At 39.5% G+C, this 18,366-nt stretch overlaps 1 protein-coding gene across 50 annotated transcripts in view; it reads right to left on the minus strand.

Moving 5' to 3' along the window:
* Positions 1-18,366, minus strand: part of ATF2 (activating transcription factor 2) — a 95,751-nt gene that overhangs the window by 45,573 nt on the left and 31,812 nt on the right. For 30 of the 50 annotated variants that reach the window (XR_006278011.1, XM_043505350.1, XM_043505347.1 and 27 more), the window contains 4 exons: positions 16,465-16,593; positions 12,918-13,096; positions 12,427-12,541; positions 11,948-12,049 (listed from right to left, as the gene is read on the minus strand). Coding sequence is in view for 49 of the 50 variants with exons in the window: in XM_043505350.1 (XP_043361285.1) it covers positions 11,948-12,049; positions 12,427-12,541; positions 12,918-13,096; positions 16,465-16,593 (525 nt within the window). In the remaining variant the exon portion in view is untranslated. The remainder of the gene's footprint in view (positions 1-11,947; positions 12,050-12,426; positions 12,542-12,917; positions 13,097-16,464; positions 16,594-18,366) is intronic. The other 20 variants (XM_043505339.1, XM_043505336.1, XM_043505340.1 and 17 more) reach the window with 2 other exon arrangements.

Below are 18,366 nucleotides of genomic sequence, written 5' to 3' on the forward strand. Positions count from 1 at the left end.
ATGAGCTCCCAATGTGATGCTGTGACAAAAAGAGTGAATGTGATGCTGGGATGCATAAACGGGAATCTCAAGCAGGATAGAGAGGTTATTTTACCTCTATATTTGGCATTTGGGCAACTGCTGATGAAATACTGTGTCCAGTTCTGGTACCCACAATTCAAGAAGGATGCAGATAAGTTGGAGAGGGTTCTGAGAAGAGCCACAAGGATGATTAAAGGATGAGCAAACATGTCTTATAATGACAGAATTAAGGAGTTCTATCTATTTAGCTTAACAGATGGAATGTGAAGGGGTGACTTGATTACAGTGTGTAAGTATCTACAGGGGGAACAAACATTTAATAATGGATTCTTCAATATAGCAGAGAAAGGTATAACATGAACCAGTGGCTGGAGCATTGGAAGTTGAACCATTGGAATAATTTACCAAGTGTCATGGTGGATTCGCCATCACTGACAATTTTTAAATCGAGATGGAATGTTTTTCTAAAAGATATGCTCCAGGAATTACATTAGGGAAGTTCTATGGGCTGTGTTACACAAGAGATCAGACTAGATTATCACAGTGGTCCCTTCTGGAGTTGGAATCTATGAATCATCATTCCTATTAAAAGCTAACAATAAAAATATTTTCAAAGGAATAAGAGCAACTGACACCTCATGCCTGACAACACTAGCATAGAGTAATGCAAGCTAACACTGTATACCTGAACATACAACTCAAAAGTGGTACATTAGAATGCGTGTTTTACCTACCGAAATTTAATATTGTATGCAGAAGCTTAAATGCAATACATCTTACTGTCTAACTTCATATCATTATGCTTCAGCATCATGTTCTCTCCACAGGTACTAATGTGGAGAGTGGACTAGATGATACATCTGAGGGAAGGGAACAGAAGGAGACTGCTGATTGGGAGGCATGAGATGCACCGTCCTAAGGGACTGGGATTCCACGACCACCGCTCCGAAGAGGAGGCAGCGGGTGGTGGTGGTCGGGGACTCTCTCCTCTGGGGGACTAAGTCATCTATCTGCCGCCCCGACCAGGAAAACCAAGAAGTCTGTAGCTAGGATTCATGATGTTGCCAGTAGCTAGGATTCACGATGTGACAGAGAGACTGCAGAGACTCATCAAGCCCTCGGATCGCTACCCCTTCTTACTCCTCCACGTGGGCATCAATGATACTGCCAAGAATGGACCTTGAGCGGATCACTGCGGACTACGTGGCTCTGGGAATAAGGATAAAGGAGTTTGATACGCAAGTGGTGTTCTCGTCCATCCTCCCCGTGGAAGGAAAAGGCCTGGGCAGAGACCGTCGAATTGTGGAAGTCAACGAATGGCTACACAGGTGGCGTTGGAGAGAAGGCTTTGGATTCTTTGACCATGGGATGGTGTTCCAAGAAGGAGGAGTGCTAGGCAGAGACGGGCTTCACCTAACGAAGAGAGGGAAGAGCATCTTCGCAAGCAGGCTGGCTAACCTAGTGAGGAGTGCTTTAAACTAGGTTCACCGGGGGAAGGAGACCAAAGCCCTGAGGTAAGTGGGATACCGGGAGGAAGCATGAGCAGGAGAACGCGAAAGGGGAGGGCTCCTGCCTCATACTAAGAAAGCAGGACAAACAGCAAGTTATCTCATGTGCCTATACACAAATGCAAGAAGCCTGGGAAACAAGCAGGGAGAACTGGAAGTCCTGGCACAGTCAAGGAATTATGATGTGATTGGAATAACAGAGACTTGGTGGGATAACTCACATGACTGGAGTACTATCATGGATGGATATAAACTGTTCAGGAAGGACAGGCAGGGCAGAAAAGGTGGGGGAGTCGCATTGTATGTAAGAGAGCAGTATGACTGCTCAGAGCTCCGGTATGAAACTGCAGAAAAACCTGAGTGTCTCTGGATTAAGTTTAGAAGCGTGAGCAACAAGGGTGATGTCATGGTGGCAGTCTGCTATAGACCACCGGACCAGGGTGATGAGGTGGACGAGGCTTTCTTCCGGCAACTAACGGAAGTTACTAGATCTCAAGCCCTGGTTCTCATGGGAAACTTCAATCACCCTGATATCTGCTGGGAGAGCAATACAGCAGTGCACAGACAATCCAGGGAAGTTTTTGGAAAGTGCAGGGGACAATTTCCTGGTGCAAGTGCTGTAGTAACCAACTAGGGGTAGAGCTCTTCTTGATCTGCTGCTCACAAACTGGGAAGAATTAGTAGGGGAAGCAAAAGTGGATGGGAACCTGGGAGGCAGTGACCATGAGATGGTCAAGTTCAGGATCCTGACACAGGGAAGAAAGGAGAGCAGCAGAATACAGACCCTGGACTTCAGAAAAGCAGACTTTGACAATCTCAGGGATTTGATGGGCAGGATCCCCTGGGAGAACAACATGAGGGGGGAAAGAAGTCCAGAAGAGCTGGCTGTATTTTAAAGAATCCTTATTGAGGTTACAGGGATAAACCATCCCAATGTGTAGAAAGGATAGTAAATATGGCAGGCAACCAGCTTGGCTTAACAGTGAAATCCTTGCTGATCTTAAAACACAAAAAAGAAGCTTACAAGAAGTGGAAGATTGGACAAATGACCAGGGAAGAGTATAAAAATATTGTTCGGGCATGCAAGAGTGAAATCGGGAAGGTCAAATCACACCTGGAGGTGCAGCTAGCAAGAGATGTTAAGAGTAACAAGAAGGGTTTCTTCAGGTATGTTAGCAACAAGAAGTCAGTCAAGGAAAGTGTGGGCCCCTTACTGAATGAGGGAGGCAACCTAGTGACAGAGGATGTAGAAAAAGCTAATGTACTCAATGCTTTTTTTGCCTCTGTCTTCACAAACAAGGTCACCTCCCACTCTGCTGCACTGAGCAGCACAGCATGGGGATGAGGTGACCAGCCCTCTAAGAAGAAAGAAGTGGTTCAGCACTATCTAGAAAAGCTGGATGAGCACAAGTCCATGGGGCCAGATGCGCTGCATCCGAGAGTGCTAAAGGAATTGGCGGATGTGATTGCAGAGCCATTGGCCATTATCTTTGAAAACTCATGGCGATTGGGGGAAGTCCCAGATGACTGGAAAAAGGCTAATGTAGTGCCCATCTTTAAAAAAGGGAAGGAGGAGGATCTGGGGAATTACAGGCCAGTCAGCCTCACTTCAGTCCCTGGAAAAATCATGGAGCATGGTTCTCAAGGAATCAATTCTGAAGCATTTAGAGGAGAGGAAAGTGATCAGGAACAGTCAGCATGGATTCACCAAGGGCAAGTCATGCCTGACTAATCTAATTGCCTTCTATGACGAGATAACTGGCTCTATGGATGAGGGGAAAGCAGTGGACGTGTTGTTCCTTGACTTTGGCAAAGCTTTTGACACGGTCTCCCACAGTATTCTTGCCAGTAAGTTAAAGAAGTATGGGCTGGATGAATGGACTATAACGTGGATAAAAAGCTGGCTAGATTGTTGGGCTCAACGGGTAATGATCAATGGTTCCATGTCTAGTTGGCAGCCGGTATCAAGTGGAGTGTCTCAAGGGTTGGTCCTCGGGCTGGTTTTGTTCAATATCTTCATTAATGATCTTGAGGGTGGCATGGATTGCACCCTCAGCAAGTTTGAACATGACACAAAACTGGGAGGAGAGGTAGATACGCTTGAGGGTAGGGATAGGATACAGTGGGACCTAGACAAATTAGAGGATTGGGCCAAAAGAAATCTGATGAAATTCAACAAGGACAAGTGCAGAGTCCTGCACTTAGGACGGAAGAATCCCATGCACCTCTACAGACTAGAGACCGAATGGCTGGGCAACAGTTCTGCAGAAAAGGACCTAGAGGTTACAGTGGACGAGAAGCTGAATACGAGTCAACAGTGTGTCCTTGTTGCCAAGAAGGCCAATGGCATTTTGGGATGTATAAGTAGGGACATTGCCAGCAGATTGAGGGAAGTGATCGTTCCCCTCTATTCGACATTGCTTAGGCCTTGTCTGGAGTACTGTGTCCAGTTTTGGGCCCCACACTACAAAAAGGATGTGGAAAAATTGGAAAACGTCCAGCGGAGGGCAACAAAAATGATTAGGGGACTGGAACATATGATTTAGGAGAGGCTGAGGGAACTGGAATTATTTAGTCTGCAGAAGAGAAGAATGAGGGGGGATTTGATAGCTGCTTTCAACTACCTGAAAGGGGGTTCCAAAGAGGATGGATCTAGACTGTTCTCAGTGGTAGCAGATGACAGAATGAGGAGTAATGATCTCAAGTTGCAGTGGGGGAGGTTTAGGTTGGATATTAGGAAAAAAATTTTCACTAGGCAGGTGGTGAAACACTGGAATGCGTTACTTAGAGATGTGGTGGTATCTCCTTCCTTAGAGGTTTTTAAGGTCCGGCTTGACCAAGCCCTGGCTGGGATGATTTAGTTGGGGATTGGTCCTGCTTTGAGCAGGGGGTTGGACTAGATGACCTCCTGAGGTCCCTTCCAACTGGATAGTCTATGATTCTATGATTTAAGCATACACTCAATTCTTCCTTATACAGTACATTTTTAAACACACACAGTCTTAATGGAGAACTCTTTACAACAAAATGATCAGAGCTAGATAACCATTTTCCTATTTTCAGTCTCTACAGGAATTTTTTATCCCTATTCTTTTTTCTTCTCTATATATTTTTTCTGGTTTATTTTCATTCTTTGTTATTTTCTTGCTCCTGTGTTTTCTCTCTTTCTCCCCATCCAAGGCTATTGTGTTCACAGTGTACTGTCCCCCTACAGGCTGCTTACAGCCTGTAAGATGACAGGCAGTGATAGTGCAGACTAGAGGAGAGAACACAGCAAAGGAGACTGAACATGACTATGGCAGTAACAGCCTCACAGCTCCCTTCGCATGAGAAGCCAAGACTGTGCCACCCTGAAGGAGTCTGACATTCCCAGGTTGGGGATTCCAGAAAAACAACCACCACACCAAATGAAAAACAAAACAAAAATCCAACTATTTAAATTACATATTTACAAAGTTAATATGCAGTTCTGCTTGCACATTTGTTTTGTCAAATTAATACTGGTATGAAGTTTGATTGCACAGGGGAAAAACATCAGAAGAAAACTATCCTATAAGGTTAAACTTTTTTCCAGACTGTTAGCACCAGACATCTCAATGATACATCTTCAAAGACCAGATACACATTCTTTCGAGTCAAATCAAAAGAAGGCTGTAACTAAGAAAATATTTACAGATGTGCAATCCAGGCACTGCAGGGAGACTCAAATACATGTGTGGAAGCGGAATAAAGCTCAGCCAACCAAATGACAGGAAAACCTAAACATTAAATTGGGCAACTTCAGGCTGGTAACACTTAGAAATGTCACTAGAGAGCAGATTTAGAAATTGAACTGAGACTTCGGGAGCTGCTCATACTTAGAAGGTAAAAAATGGGCAGAAGAACATTCTTTAGATCAATGCATGAGTGAAGGGTATATTTGGTATGCGAGATGGATTAGGTATCCTATCTCCAATAACTGTAGGATTTTTGTCTTTTAGGAAAGCCAAGATGAAATTTTAATGATGACATATCTATTATCAAAGAGCATCTTTGCGGACACATTTTTAACAACTGAAGTTTAAAACAAAATTTCCATTTATTTCAGTAAAACTCACTCTTATGATTACCACAACAAATGGTGCTATATATGATTTTGAGCATGCAGCTTTGCTGCATACAAGCCATAAGAAAATAGTTATTTATCAAACTATGCAGTGGTTCTATGCTCTGGCTCACTCTAAAAAAAGTATGCTAAACTAGAGTCAAATGGTAATAAATTATGAGTCCAACATCCATCTAAGGTTCTATTTCCCCCCTGTACAGATGGGAAAACAGAGTAAGGGTGGACTTTTCAGAAGCACCTGAGAGAGTTAGGTGCCTAACACACACTGAAAGTTGACTCCAACTCTGCTGCTTTTGTCGTCCTTCCCCATGAAGAATATTGGGAAAGTCAAGCTTGTAACAAATGGATGTAATTTCTGTTAACCACAGAAATGAAGGGCTGGAAGGGACCTCAAGAGGTCATCTAGTCAAAAATGTGTGTCAGAAATTAGGTATAATTGGTGGACAAAATAATAAGAAGATTGGCTATTCTGCCCATCACTCCCTTTTGGAGTCCTCAAAGAGAGACCTGTGGAGGGAAAAAGCTGGCTAATGTGACAATGGCTGACTGAAAGATGAGAAAAAGGGGAAAGAGCAAGCTTCACCATTATGACTGCCATTCTTACTATCTCCTTGGACTGCAGGATCTACTGTAACATCGTTGGACCTTTGTCAACCTGATTCCAAGATGTCCTGACCATACCTGGGCAAGAGAGAGACTCAGATGACATTGTCACCTCTATCACTTCCAGCTGAATCTCAAATACCACCTGGGATTTGAGACTTTAATCACACCACCCACCACTCCCTTTCTAACTCTTGCCTTTTGCCTTCTGTTTAAAGAGAATCTGGCTTACCTGGCCAAGATTGTATATTCTACAACACTGTTTTAAGCCTGTAACCTAAAAGAGGCAGCTAAAAGCAATATCCTAAACAGCCCAGGCCTTAGAGCGACTAATAAAACAGTTTGCTGTTCCTTTCTTTTTCCAGCAGTGAGGCTGCAAGTGAAAGTCGACACTAGAGACAGAATCTGCATTTTCTATCTTTGCTGTTCATTTCTTTCCCCTTCTGTGTGTGTGTTTTGTTTTGTCTTTTAAGAAATGGGATTGGACTTTCACAGCAATGACAACTCTAGCACTTCTCAACTAACTTCTCTTTTCCTCAAAAGGGCAGTTATTACCATCTTTAATACCATCTAATAGACTGTCAAGTAAGTGGGTTTTCCTTCTAAACACTCTCTCTCCGGCAAAAGGGAAAAGAACGAGGGATGTTAAAATAAAAGCCTTCCCCAATACTTTACATTTCAAATGCTTTACCAGTTCTTCCTTTCTTTTTGCTCTCTGTTTCTCCTTCTATCTTTAATAAAAGGTGAAAAAGATTTTTAAGGGTGTGTTTGCCATGGCAACTCTGTATACCAGATCCCAAACCTTCTTTAACACTCTTTAATGTTGGATACTGTCATATTAACATCATTGACTCTTTGGGCCCATTTATTCCATCTAAATTAATACAAAAGACACCACTAGATTCATCTTCCCAGTTTGACAGCGAACCAGTGATAACTACTCAGAGTATGGTCTTTCAACTGGTTGTACACCCACCCTATAGTAATTTCATCTAGCCCACATTTCCCTAGTTTGCTTATGAGAATGTCATATGCAATTGTGTCAAAAAATCTTACTAAAAATCACAATATATCACATCTACTGCTTCTCCTCATCCACTAGGCCAGTAACTCCAACAAAGAAGGAAATTATGTTGGTCTAGGATGATTTGTTCTTGGCAAATCCATGTTGGCTATTACTTATCAACCTATTATCCTGTAAGGGCTTTACAAACTGATTAATAATTTGTTCCAGTATTTTTCCTGGTACCAAAATTGGGCTGACTGGCATAAAATTTCCCAGACCCTCTTTATTCTCTTTTTTAAAGGTATGTACTATGTACCTTCTCTAGTCCTCTGGGACCTCACCCATCTTCCATGGGTTCTCAAAGATGACCCCTAATGGTTCCAAGATTGTTTCAGTTAGGCCTTATCTACGCTACTGCAGCAAGTCTACCTAAATCACGCTCCTCCAGATACGTGAATAATGTAGCTGGGGTTGACATAGTTTAGGTCGACTTACTGCTATCTCTGCACCACACTGTGTCAATGGGAGATACGCTCCCATCGATTTACCTTAATCTTCTCATTCCTGTGGAATACTGCAGTGGACTGGAGAGTGCTCTGCAGTCGATTTAGAGAGTCTTCACTAGACCCACTAAATTGACCTCTGCTGCATCGATCACAGCAGCGTTGATCCCTGGTAAGTACAGACATGCCCTTAGTTTCTTTAGTACCCTAGGGTGAATTTTATCAGGCCCTGCAGACTTGAAAACATACAGCTTACCCAAATATTTTTTAACCTGTTCTTTCCCTATTCTGGCTTGTGATCCTTCCTACTTGTAAATATTAATTGTGTTGAGTATCTGGTCACAATTCACCCTTTTAGGTAAAACTGCTGCAAAATGGGCATTAAATGTTTCAGAATTTCTGGATGGTATTATCTGTCCCTTGCTAAATTTTCCTTATCTTTCTCTGGCTCTCAATGTATTTCTAGAACCTCTTTTTATTGCCTTTTATGTCTCTTGTGAGGTGCCACTCATTTTGTGCCTTTGCCTCATTTTGTCCCAACGTGCTTATGCTATTCTTTTGTACTCATCCTTAGCAACATGTCCACATTTTCACTTTTTGTAGCATTCCTTTTAGTTTTTCATATCTTTAAAGAACTCCTGATGCAACCATATTGGCCGCTCACTAATCTTTCCTTCACATCAGGATAGTTTGCTGTTATATCTTAAATGTTACAATGTTCATTATGCTCCCTGGTTTACTGAGGATGGCAGAAGATGTTTCTTTGGTAGGAATGATAGTGCTAATTTTTGCCCAAGGGCAAAAAATTAGGTCATCCCTGCAGGAACCTATGAACATGGTTGCCTCCTTTTGGGCAAACTGTCATATGTCTTGTCATAGAAGAGGTTAGGGTCTCAAACACCACCACCACATCAATATCACTTCATCTTGAATTTCTGGAATAGTCAGAATGTCTCAACTGAGAGTACCTTACAATAATATTGTTTTATATATAACTTACAGTAAAAGATGCAAGATACTATATTAGAGATTAGAAATTTCAGTTTTTGCATTATAGAAGACAGAAGTTTAACTAATGACAGCTAAAGGCAAACAATAGATAACAGCCCTCCAAGTCACTTATCAACTGTCAAGACATCATCCCTAGTTCAGCAGCCTATTTATTGTCACACTGAATGTCATGTATTCAGCAGACAGTTTTGACGTTAGGTAGCCAGTTGTTTTATCAAGTTGGGGAACCAGTTGTCTTAGCAATTACGTAAATTTATGTTACATTCCCCTAGTGTAATACGAGAAAAATCCACAGCAATGAAATAGGTCTACATATGACTAAGCTGTCTCTTACAATATTAATAAAAAAGTTCCAAATGAATTAAAAAATTCTGCATCCTTGTCTTCTAGCTAGTAATCATAGTGATATACTAAGAGAAATATGTAATAAGCCTAGAAATAGTGTTTAACTGATATTAATAGTACCAAGCTAATCCTGCTTATTAAGTTTTATTGACAACCGGAGCATAGCATTTTTAAAAAAAGGTATTTTCATCAACTTAGTTTATCAAGGAAATATTAATCAAATATAATTAAATAGTCGAAGCCCTCTGTTGGTTTAACAGAGACCATCACAAGTGATAAAAGTAAATGTAATTACTTTGACATTTGCAGAACTTAGAATGTATTGCAGGTTACACTGCAGCAGTTTCATGTTTAACATGTTTTTACGTGCAAGAAATATACCAGAAAGACACAGAATTTGATGTTGTAAATAAAGATTTAAATTCTGAAAATCAAATGGGAATTAAAAAAATTGGTAACCCAGGATGCCTGTTCATAATACTGTATTTTCTATCATTCTTAGCTGTTAGGCTATGTAATTTTTTGTTGGAGAAATTTTTCTGTGAATATTAGGTTTCTTGTTTAGTTCTTTACACTTAAATAGAAATAATCATTTTTTCGTTTTTGTGAATATACACTTTATAAAGCGCAACAAATATACACAATTCTGATATATTCTGCTCATTCCTTATTCATAGAGACAAGAAAGAAAAGAAGAAATATGGTGAGTATGGTTTTACCATTCCACTTAAAGAAGATAAGCAAACACTGAAGTGCACATATTAGCTACATTCTAATGAGAAAACTAATGAGACTATTAAAATTTAAGTCTTGCAATCTGTTTTTCTTTATGCTGTTTTTGTGCCTTTTCTATGAGTGATTGCTTTTTCCTATGTGAAATCAAAAGCTTTTACCACTTGTATTTTTTCACATATAAAGCTTCATAAAGCATATTACTGCATGATTTAATCTCACTCTTAATCTAATTTCTTGCCCAACCAAACAAAAATTATTTGGACCTCTAGTCTTGAGGTTCTAATAGATTCCACATAGTGAAATTCTGTGAATAGGAGTCTTTTGATCCTGTGGAATACATCGGGTGAGAAAACAGAATTCTTGTTCTTATCTGATCCCCATTCTTAAATTAATCTTTTCCCAGAATTAAGATAAATACATTCTCTCAGAAGGCAGTTACAATTATGTTTTTCCTGACTCTGAAAATGAAGGACTCCTTTTTCAATGCCCCTGAAGGATGAGAGGGGGAACTGAGCAGAAAAAGCCCTTAGTACTGTCCTCCCACCTCTTGCAGCAGTTCGGAGGCCAACTCACCCAAAGGGGAGCAGAGATAGGAGAGTAGCTCTGACTGTAGCAGGAAGTTCTACTCAGAGTTCATTGGTGGCCAACACACTCCTCAGAGTGGTTGTATCATTTTGGGGAAAGGGTTTCTATGTGTCCAGCAGCCTCACCTCACACAGACAGATATTTGATGTGGAAAGGGTCCTTGGCCCATCTTTGGGCGTACACCTGCACCCTTCCTCACTACTGAATAGACTAGGGTTTGGAGTGGAAGCCAAAAAGAAAGTTCACTGACTGAGGGCCTTCCCAGCCTTCTCTCCACATTAATAAAGGACTTTAAGGGATTTATCTCTCTATGCGGTCCATCACCTCCTCCTGCCAGCTATATAAACAGTCTCAAAGTGGCTCCAGCAGCTGTAGCAACTGGGCTGCCTGCTCCTGCTGTCGCCATGAAAGTGCCCTAGCAGGGTGCTATTGCCCCTAAATCCCCCTACTGCGTTGCATTTAAAAATAATATTTTTATCTACTTACTGCTCCCGATTCTCCTCTTATTTTTTTTTAAAATACAAATAAATGAGTGTCAGGGATAATGCATCACTATCCTAAGTTAAATGCATGTAATCTACAAGACAGATTCAGTTTGTGGAGCTCTTCTACCGATGCACATGGGGGGACATTTATTTATTTATTTTTTTCATGTATTTCCCATTCCATTTTACAAGAACAGATGGAATGAAGAAAAGTTTGATAAAAAAGCACTGAAGCAACTAGCTAACAAATTGGAGAAGATACACATTTTTATTGGAAGTGATTAATTAAAGTTTAAACTATAATTATTATGATCCTATTAATGTACATTTATATAACTGATTTTTTTCTTTACCCTTTTTGATTATCTTCCACCTGTTCCAGGTCATCTTAACAAACCAACTTTTTATGTACATCATACCAATGTCTCTTTAGAGACATTGGTCACTAAACCCTATCAGGTTACTTGCCTGGAAGAAGAGACCATAAGCAGCTGGGAATATTAGGAGGTGTGTTGTTATGAAAAGCCTGTTTTTTATTTCTATAGTCTTTTCTGCTAAGAACCTTCACACCATTTTGGTATGGGCTTACCTCTGTAGTTCTTCCATTTTGCTTCTATTGGCAGGCAAGGTTCACTGCTGATATTAAGCTTATGTCTCCTCCCTCTCCTAAAGCCACATATACATCTACTCTTCACCATGAGGAGCGAGACTGAGTTTACAGTTAAAAAATTGTTCTTCTTCAAAGTACATTTCACTGGTGCTGCTAAATTCATAAATGTGTTTTAGTCCCGGTGCTAACCTTCATACAAGAACCTGAAATTACCATAAAACCAAAACAAATTGATAGCTCTCATTTTCCAGCATTGAGATTCCAGCACAGAGCTTGTCTTCTGTAAGATCAAAGTCTGTAGAAAATAAAATTTATACCACACAATAACAATGACTAAATCAAACAACTACATCTGTAGTAAGACCTAATTATTAAGAACAACATTTTTTTCTGATTAACCTTCTTGAAGATCAATGGAATTCTAACTTACCAATTTTGCCTCTGACTGCACTGGCTGTGGGGAGGAGGGCCCTGGGATTCCTGGGATACTAGGCACCATGGTGACAGGTCTAACAAGCTGACCAGGAAAGTCATAAAAATGAAAAACAATCTTTGAGTATGCCAACATAATACAAATTATATGATTGCATTGCCCACTAGAACCAAAACAGCTACCAAAATCTGTAAATCTAAGTTCTAAGGCTTAAGATATATCAGTAGCTTTTTACCCTTCCAGAGTAATTAAAGTATTTCTAACCATTTAAGTAATATTTGGAATGATAAAGATATACTACTCTCACAATATTCAGAGCACAAATTACAATAGTTGCCAAAAATATGTAAATCAAGTCCAAAAATCTTTTTTTTTTAAATGTTAGTGTTTGAAATTAAAAAAAAAAAAAGCAGAATGTATGCAAGTCTGCATTATTTTAAAATTAAGCATGTATAATAGGTCACGTGTAAACTTACTGGAACTGCAGCAGGGACATGAACGTTAGAATTTGTGATTGAGGCAGGAATAGCAACAGGCATAGTTTGTCCATTAGGAAGATGTAACAGCAGAGGAAAAGGACCTGGTACTGGTCTAAGAAAAACAAAGAGGAGGAAATATTTTAAAAGGACACAAATACACAGAAGAACTGAAAGATACTGACATTTCTTATTACAAAGCTTGATACATTAATTTGGCTCAACCTTGTCCAAACTTAATACAGCTTAAACTCTTTGCCATTTTAACAAGGTATCAATAATATCCACATTCTGTACATTTAACAGTAATTCTCTTTGATATAACTGTGTGAGAGTTGTAATGTAAACTCACTGTACTGTTGGAGAATATGGAGCTGGAGGCTGCATTATTTATTAAATTGCAGAAAAAGTGACCAAAAGTACCTTGTAAACTAGACAAAAATCTTTTTAGAAATCTGTAATAAAATATTTTACTATCACATATAACTTACACTATTGGCCTGTTGGAGGATGGAGCCTGGGTAATGACAGTGCTAGAAGTTGGTGAAGGTATTGCCTGCTGAATAATAACACTTGAGTCAGAACTTGTTAGCAATACATTAGGAACCTGCAGTGATGCTGGACGAACTATTGTTGATGTAGGCTGTGCAGCCTGCTGAAGTGACACTTCCTATGAGAAAAATGAAAATTAACCATTGAAATTACAGACCATCAATAAAGATTGTGCAGTGAACATAGATTACAGAGAAAAAATCAGCAATCTTTGTAACATTTACAAAACTTACAGACTGCTGGAGTGAAATGAATTCTGCTGTTTTAAAAAACTGAGTAAGTTCAGCAAAAATATAGGCTCAATAATTAAGACTGTGACAAACAAAATCAAGAAAAGCATCTGTTCATCACAACTTTAGGACAAATTCAAGACCAGTTTGCTTAGGTATAAGACATATTGCCCAATATGCTGTCAGGGTTTATATTAATAAGTCCAATAGATACAGGGGAAAGGAATTGACAATCAATATTATGCTACCAGTTGAATCAGTTCTTGGTAAACAGACCTTTTCAGTATGCCCTGACATAAGGCAAAGAGAAAAATAAAGTGAATATTTCTTTTAGGTTTATATAACAGCTGAAACAAAAGGGCCACTGGAATCAGTAAGAACCAAAAAACTATGTACATTTGTTACTACTTTTAAAAACTAATTTCTCTTATTTAACTAGGAATCTCTCTAGTGAAAAATACTCACAGGATTCTACAGTTCTTTCACAGTCTTTCAAGATGCTTAGAAATACCCTCACCTACATCTTGACTGAATCTTAAAGAATGATTTGAGCACAGAAGATAGATCACTGTGCTTGTAAACCAGGCAAGTAACAGAACTGACTGAGGATGTGACGGTCATAATCCTGAGACTGGCAATCAATTAGGATTCAAAGAAAATATTAAACAAGCATTTAGCACATCTACACATACCTTCCATTTGAAGACCCCAAAGCACTTCACAGAAGGTAATAAAACAAGGAATTCCCTTTAACAACATGGGATCCTGTATACTGTGCTATAAACTTTACCTACTGTACATGGCAACTACCCCTCAACAAATTAATGAGACAGCACTGCATTATGCAGTAAACTGGAAATTATATGGTAATGTTTGTTATTACTAAATTCAATAACCTTTAATTGTACTGAAATAGAATATAAATACTCCATAAAATGAAAACATATAATAAATGCATTCTCTGGACAGGGAGCTGAGCAGTTATCCAAACCAGGATAGGGCTAAGATGAGAACCAGTTAGCGGTAACTCAAGTCAAGATCAGATAAAAGTGATATTTGTAGGTTGGAGGAAGAGATCATCATCTCCACTGATCGAGGAAGCATGCCCACTGTTTGCTCCTTATTAGATCCTCTATTGCTCTTGGAGGTATATACAGGTAGCAGCAGCAGAGCACTTTATCTGGCTTGGTTTTTATCTTTCCTTTGGATGCAGGCCTTTCCAGTCACCTATGCCTTTGTCAGATTTGATTGCTGCTATACTCAGGACGACATTTTAAAACTATGAAAAAAAACACCCTTCAGTTAGTACAGATTTCAGCTGCCCACTTATTAAATGGTATTTCACTTAGGGAACATATTATACCTGTGCCCTATAGGCTGCACTGGCTTCCATTTGATTTCTTAGTGAAGCTTATGTTGTAGATTTGGACTGATAATGCCCTGAATAGTTAGGGACCTAGTTGCCCTAAAGACTGCTTCTCTTTCCATGGTGCCTTTTGAATTCAGAAGTGGTCAAACTGGAAGCATTTCTAGTTTAAATAGGAATGGATTGGCAGCAGGGCTTTTTTCAGTAGAAAGACCTTCAGCTTTGAAGCTTGCTCCTCACCAAACAGCCAAACACAACCTGCATTTGTTGCATGGCTCATCAGTCCTCCCAGATTTTGAACAAGGGCGTGAAGCATTTCATTGTGGGAAACCAGAGGAGGACTGCAACAGAAGAAATCTGCTGTGTAGATCTCCTAAAGGGTAACCTTGCTCAGATTAAGTTTAGGAGCTGTTCAGAAGGCGAATGTGGTTGCCATAAAGAGTTCATAAGTACTGCAAGAGTAGAGCTGTGATCCCGAGCAGCTTACAAGCACCAGATGGCAGCAAATCCCTCCTGTAAGTTTTCTTTGCCCAAGATAATGCAACTGCTTCAGCTGCTTTGCCCATTCAGCTGCAAGAAAAGGTCTGGTGGCTCAGGTCACACTCTTATCCTTGATACACTGAATCATGAAAGATATCCCTTCTCCCTGCCTCCCACTCTGTCCTTTTAATACCAGAAGTATAATAGCCAGTAAAGAAACACATTTGTTTCCCCTTTGGGAAAGAGGGGGACTGAAAAGCAAGCAAAACCTAAGAAGGCAGATAAAATATCAGGCTGATAGCAGGAAAACGGACATTTTGTCATTTATATGGAAACCTGGCAAAAACAAACAAACAAACAAAAGTGAACTATGTGGTCATTTGTACTGCCACAGTCACATTATCTAGGCCAGGATTACGGTTGTGGTGCTGGGATGGTGCTGGTGCAGGTAGTCAGTGGCCCCTCATTTCTCAAGGCATTTATCAACAAAAAAAATCACAGAGCAGTCCCTAAACCTGTGACTTTTACTAAATTTATCAATATCACGCCATGATTTTTTGATAAAAAAGCTGTGACAAATCTGCAGCCCTATTTATGATGTATAAAGGTGCCCTTTTTAAAAAAAGTTGTTTTTCTTATAAACAGAACAGGAAACTCATAGACTAGATGAAGAAAAGTGAGTGAAGTGATCTGTGATAAGAGAATGCCTATCAAACTGAAAAGCAAGATCTACAAGATGGTAATTGGGCCAGCACTTTGTATGGTTCTGAGTGCTGGACACCGAGGAAGAGCCAGGAGCAGTTCTTGAATACAGTGGAAATTAGTGTTAAGATGGATGCTTAGAGTTATAAGGATGGATCATGTTTGGAATGTACAATTTGAGGAAGTGTGAAGATGGTACCTATTATAGAAAAGCTGAGGGAATCCAGACTTAGATGGTTCATTTTCATATGCCCGACATTGGAGGAATATATAGGAAACAGGATGTTAAACCAAAAAGTGGAAGATAAGAGAAGGGCTTGACGACCTGAAACTAGACGGATGGATGTTATACTAAAGAATATAATTAGTTGTGGCATTTCCGAGGAACTGCTTCAAGACAGGCTGGAATAGAGAAGGAGTCAAAGAGCCGATGTAGATGAGACTAAGACAAGAAGAAGAAATACCAGGAAAAATCTGGTCTCTCCTAAATTTGTTGGAGGACAAGTGGGAAGAATAAGGGATGCTTATTTTAACCAAAATTTAACTGAAGAGTTGAAGGTTTTGAATCTTTTACAATATGACTACCATCACTATACAATAAACAATTAGGTCACCAAAGTAGTTCCAGTAAATATATACAAAACTAAATACATTGCTGTGAATGTCCTTTATAAAAATGTTTTGAATCCAGAAAAATAAGTTCCTGACCTTTTCATCACTGGTAGTGGACTCTGGATGAGGTAAAGGACTATCCTGATGAGTTGTCTCCACAACTGAAGGCTCTTCAGTTTTATTTCTTATGATTGGTGTTGCAAGAGGAGATAGATCTAGAGGCATCTAGAAGAGTAAACATGCAAATACACCTGTTAGTCACTCAAATTAAAATATGTAAAAACAAAATAAGCTTCTGGGGAAGGCATCAACCCTATGGAGTAGCGGCTCTGTTCTCAAGGAGCAGAGGCCATCTAAAGCAGAGCCAGCTCATTAAGCTACCCCATCATTCCCATTTCTACATGACCTTCAGTCCCTTGGCAGATGTCTGGTTCCTCTCCTTTCAAGTCCTCAGGCCAGCCAAAGTACAGGCCAATCCCTGTAAGTTCTGTAGGAGAAGAGTTCCCTTCCTGAAAGCCTTAGGAAGTTAATAGCTGGGAATGGAGCCTAAGATATTCGGCTTCACAAGATAGCCATATTCTCCAGAAAGCCCCTGTCCCTGCCTTGTATCATCTTCAATTCCTTGGGCTTCTGCATAGCCTGCTCTCTTCCAGTACTCTGAATGCTACAGCTGGCCATACTGATTCTAACAACTTGAGAATGAGGACAATTATGTGACCATTTATCTGACCATGTAGGTCACGCTGTATTGGGCTCCTTGTCTGTAACTGATTTTCAATTCAATCATAAGCAGTTTGTAATGAAGAACACTCAAAATCACAAATACCACTTTACCACATAACATGCTAAAATTTTAAATTACATTGCTAAGAATAAAGTTTAAAGTTTGAAAGCACTTTAAATCTCAAAATATATGGAAGTCTAAGTAGGAAATCTCAACCTCAGGCAAAACTTTTTTTAAAAAACCTCAAAAAACACACAAGACTCATTTTTCTTTCCCAGTAATTCTGTTTTCTTTAGTGTGATTACAGATTTGTTCTGAATAACTGCTCTCCATTACAACCTAACTTCTACTTTATTTTGAATTCACATCATGAAGTCACAATGTGTTGCTTATTAAATCTTAGTTACCAAGCAAATGATTACAATCACAAGTATGGCATCAAAACCTTATTTAAGTTCTGAAAGCTAAGGGACAAAATGTTATCAAACAAAGATATTGAATAATTCTTGAAAGAGACAATTGTTTAAAAAGAGAATGGGAAAAATATATTTAATTGGTTAAATGGCTTCACATTGTTAAAATTTGACAGAACAACTTTTAAGGGCATGAGGACTACATCTGGAATCCCTTTAAAAATATATATTTTAACCAGTATATCTGATACTGGTTAAAGAAAGAGGAAGTCCAGAGTATTTAGCCAGTGATGCATATATTGCAAACTAGCCCATCTGCCAAAATACCTTAGAGGAAAATAATTCTCTCCAGAAAGATTTTTACCTTTCATTATACCCTTCTATCTGGTTCTTTTAAGAGACAACCAAACTTTATTAAAGAGAAAGAAATTGTTTAGGAGTGCCCCTTCTCCCTATACTCTTCCAGAACATGGAAGTTAAAAGCCAGAAACTAAAACCTCTGAAAACCAGAAAATGCAGTTAGATAACTCCTCCTACACAATACTCCCTATTAACCCCATTCTCCTTTCATCACTGCCCTTAGGAGTTGCTCAGGGAGATCACAGTACAATATCCCTCCCTAAGACATGAAGGTCAGCTGGGAGGATGAAGAGCAGTGTTGAAGAAACTGCAAAGAAGTTTAAAAAATTCTTTGATCCCTGTACCCTCCTGAGATGACAGCGAGCATTCTGGAAATCTCCTGCAAGTACTCACAGGCTCAATAGTGCTACATATAATGGTGCAAGACAGTGGGAACATATTAGTGGGAGTCATAATTTGGAGCTATGTTGGGCACACAGAAAATGGCAGGTGACAGATTTT

The sequence above is a fragment of the Dermochelys coriacea genome, chromosome 11, assembly GCF_009764565.3.
Source record: "Dermochelys coriacea isolate rDerCor1 chromosome 11, rDerCor1.pri.v4, whole genome shotgun sequence".
Taxonomy (NCBI): domain Eukaryota; kingdom Metazoa; phylum Chordata; order Testudines; family Dermochelyidae; genus Dermochelys; species Dermochelys coriacea.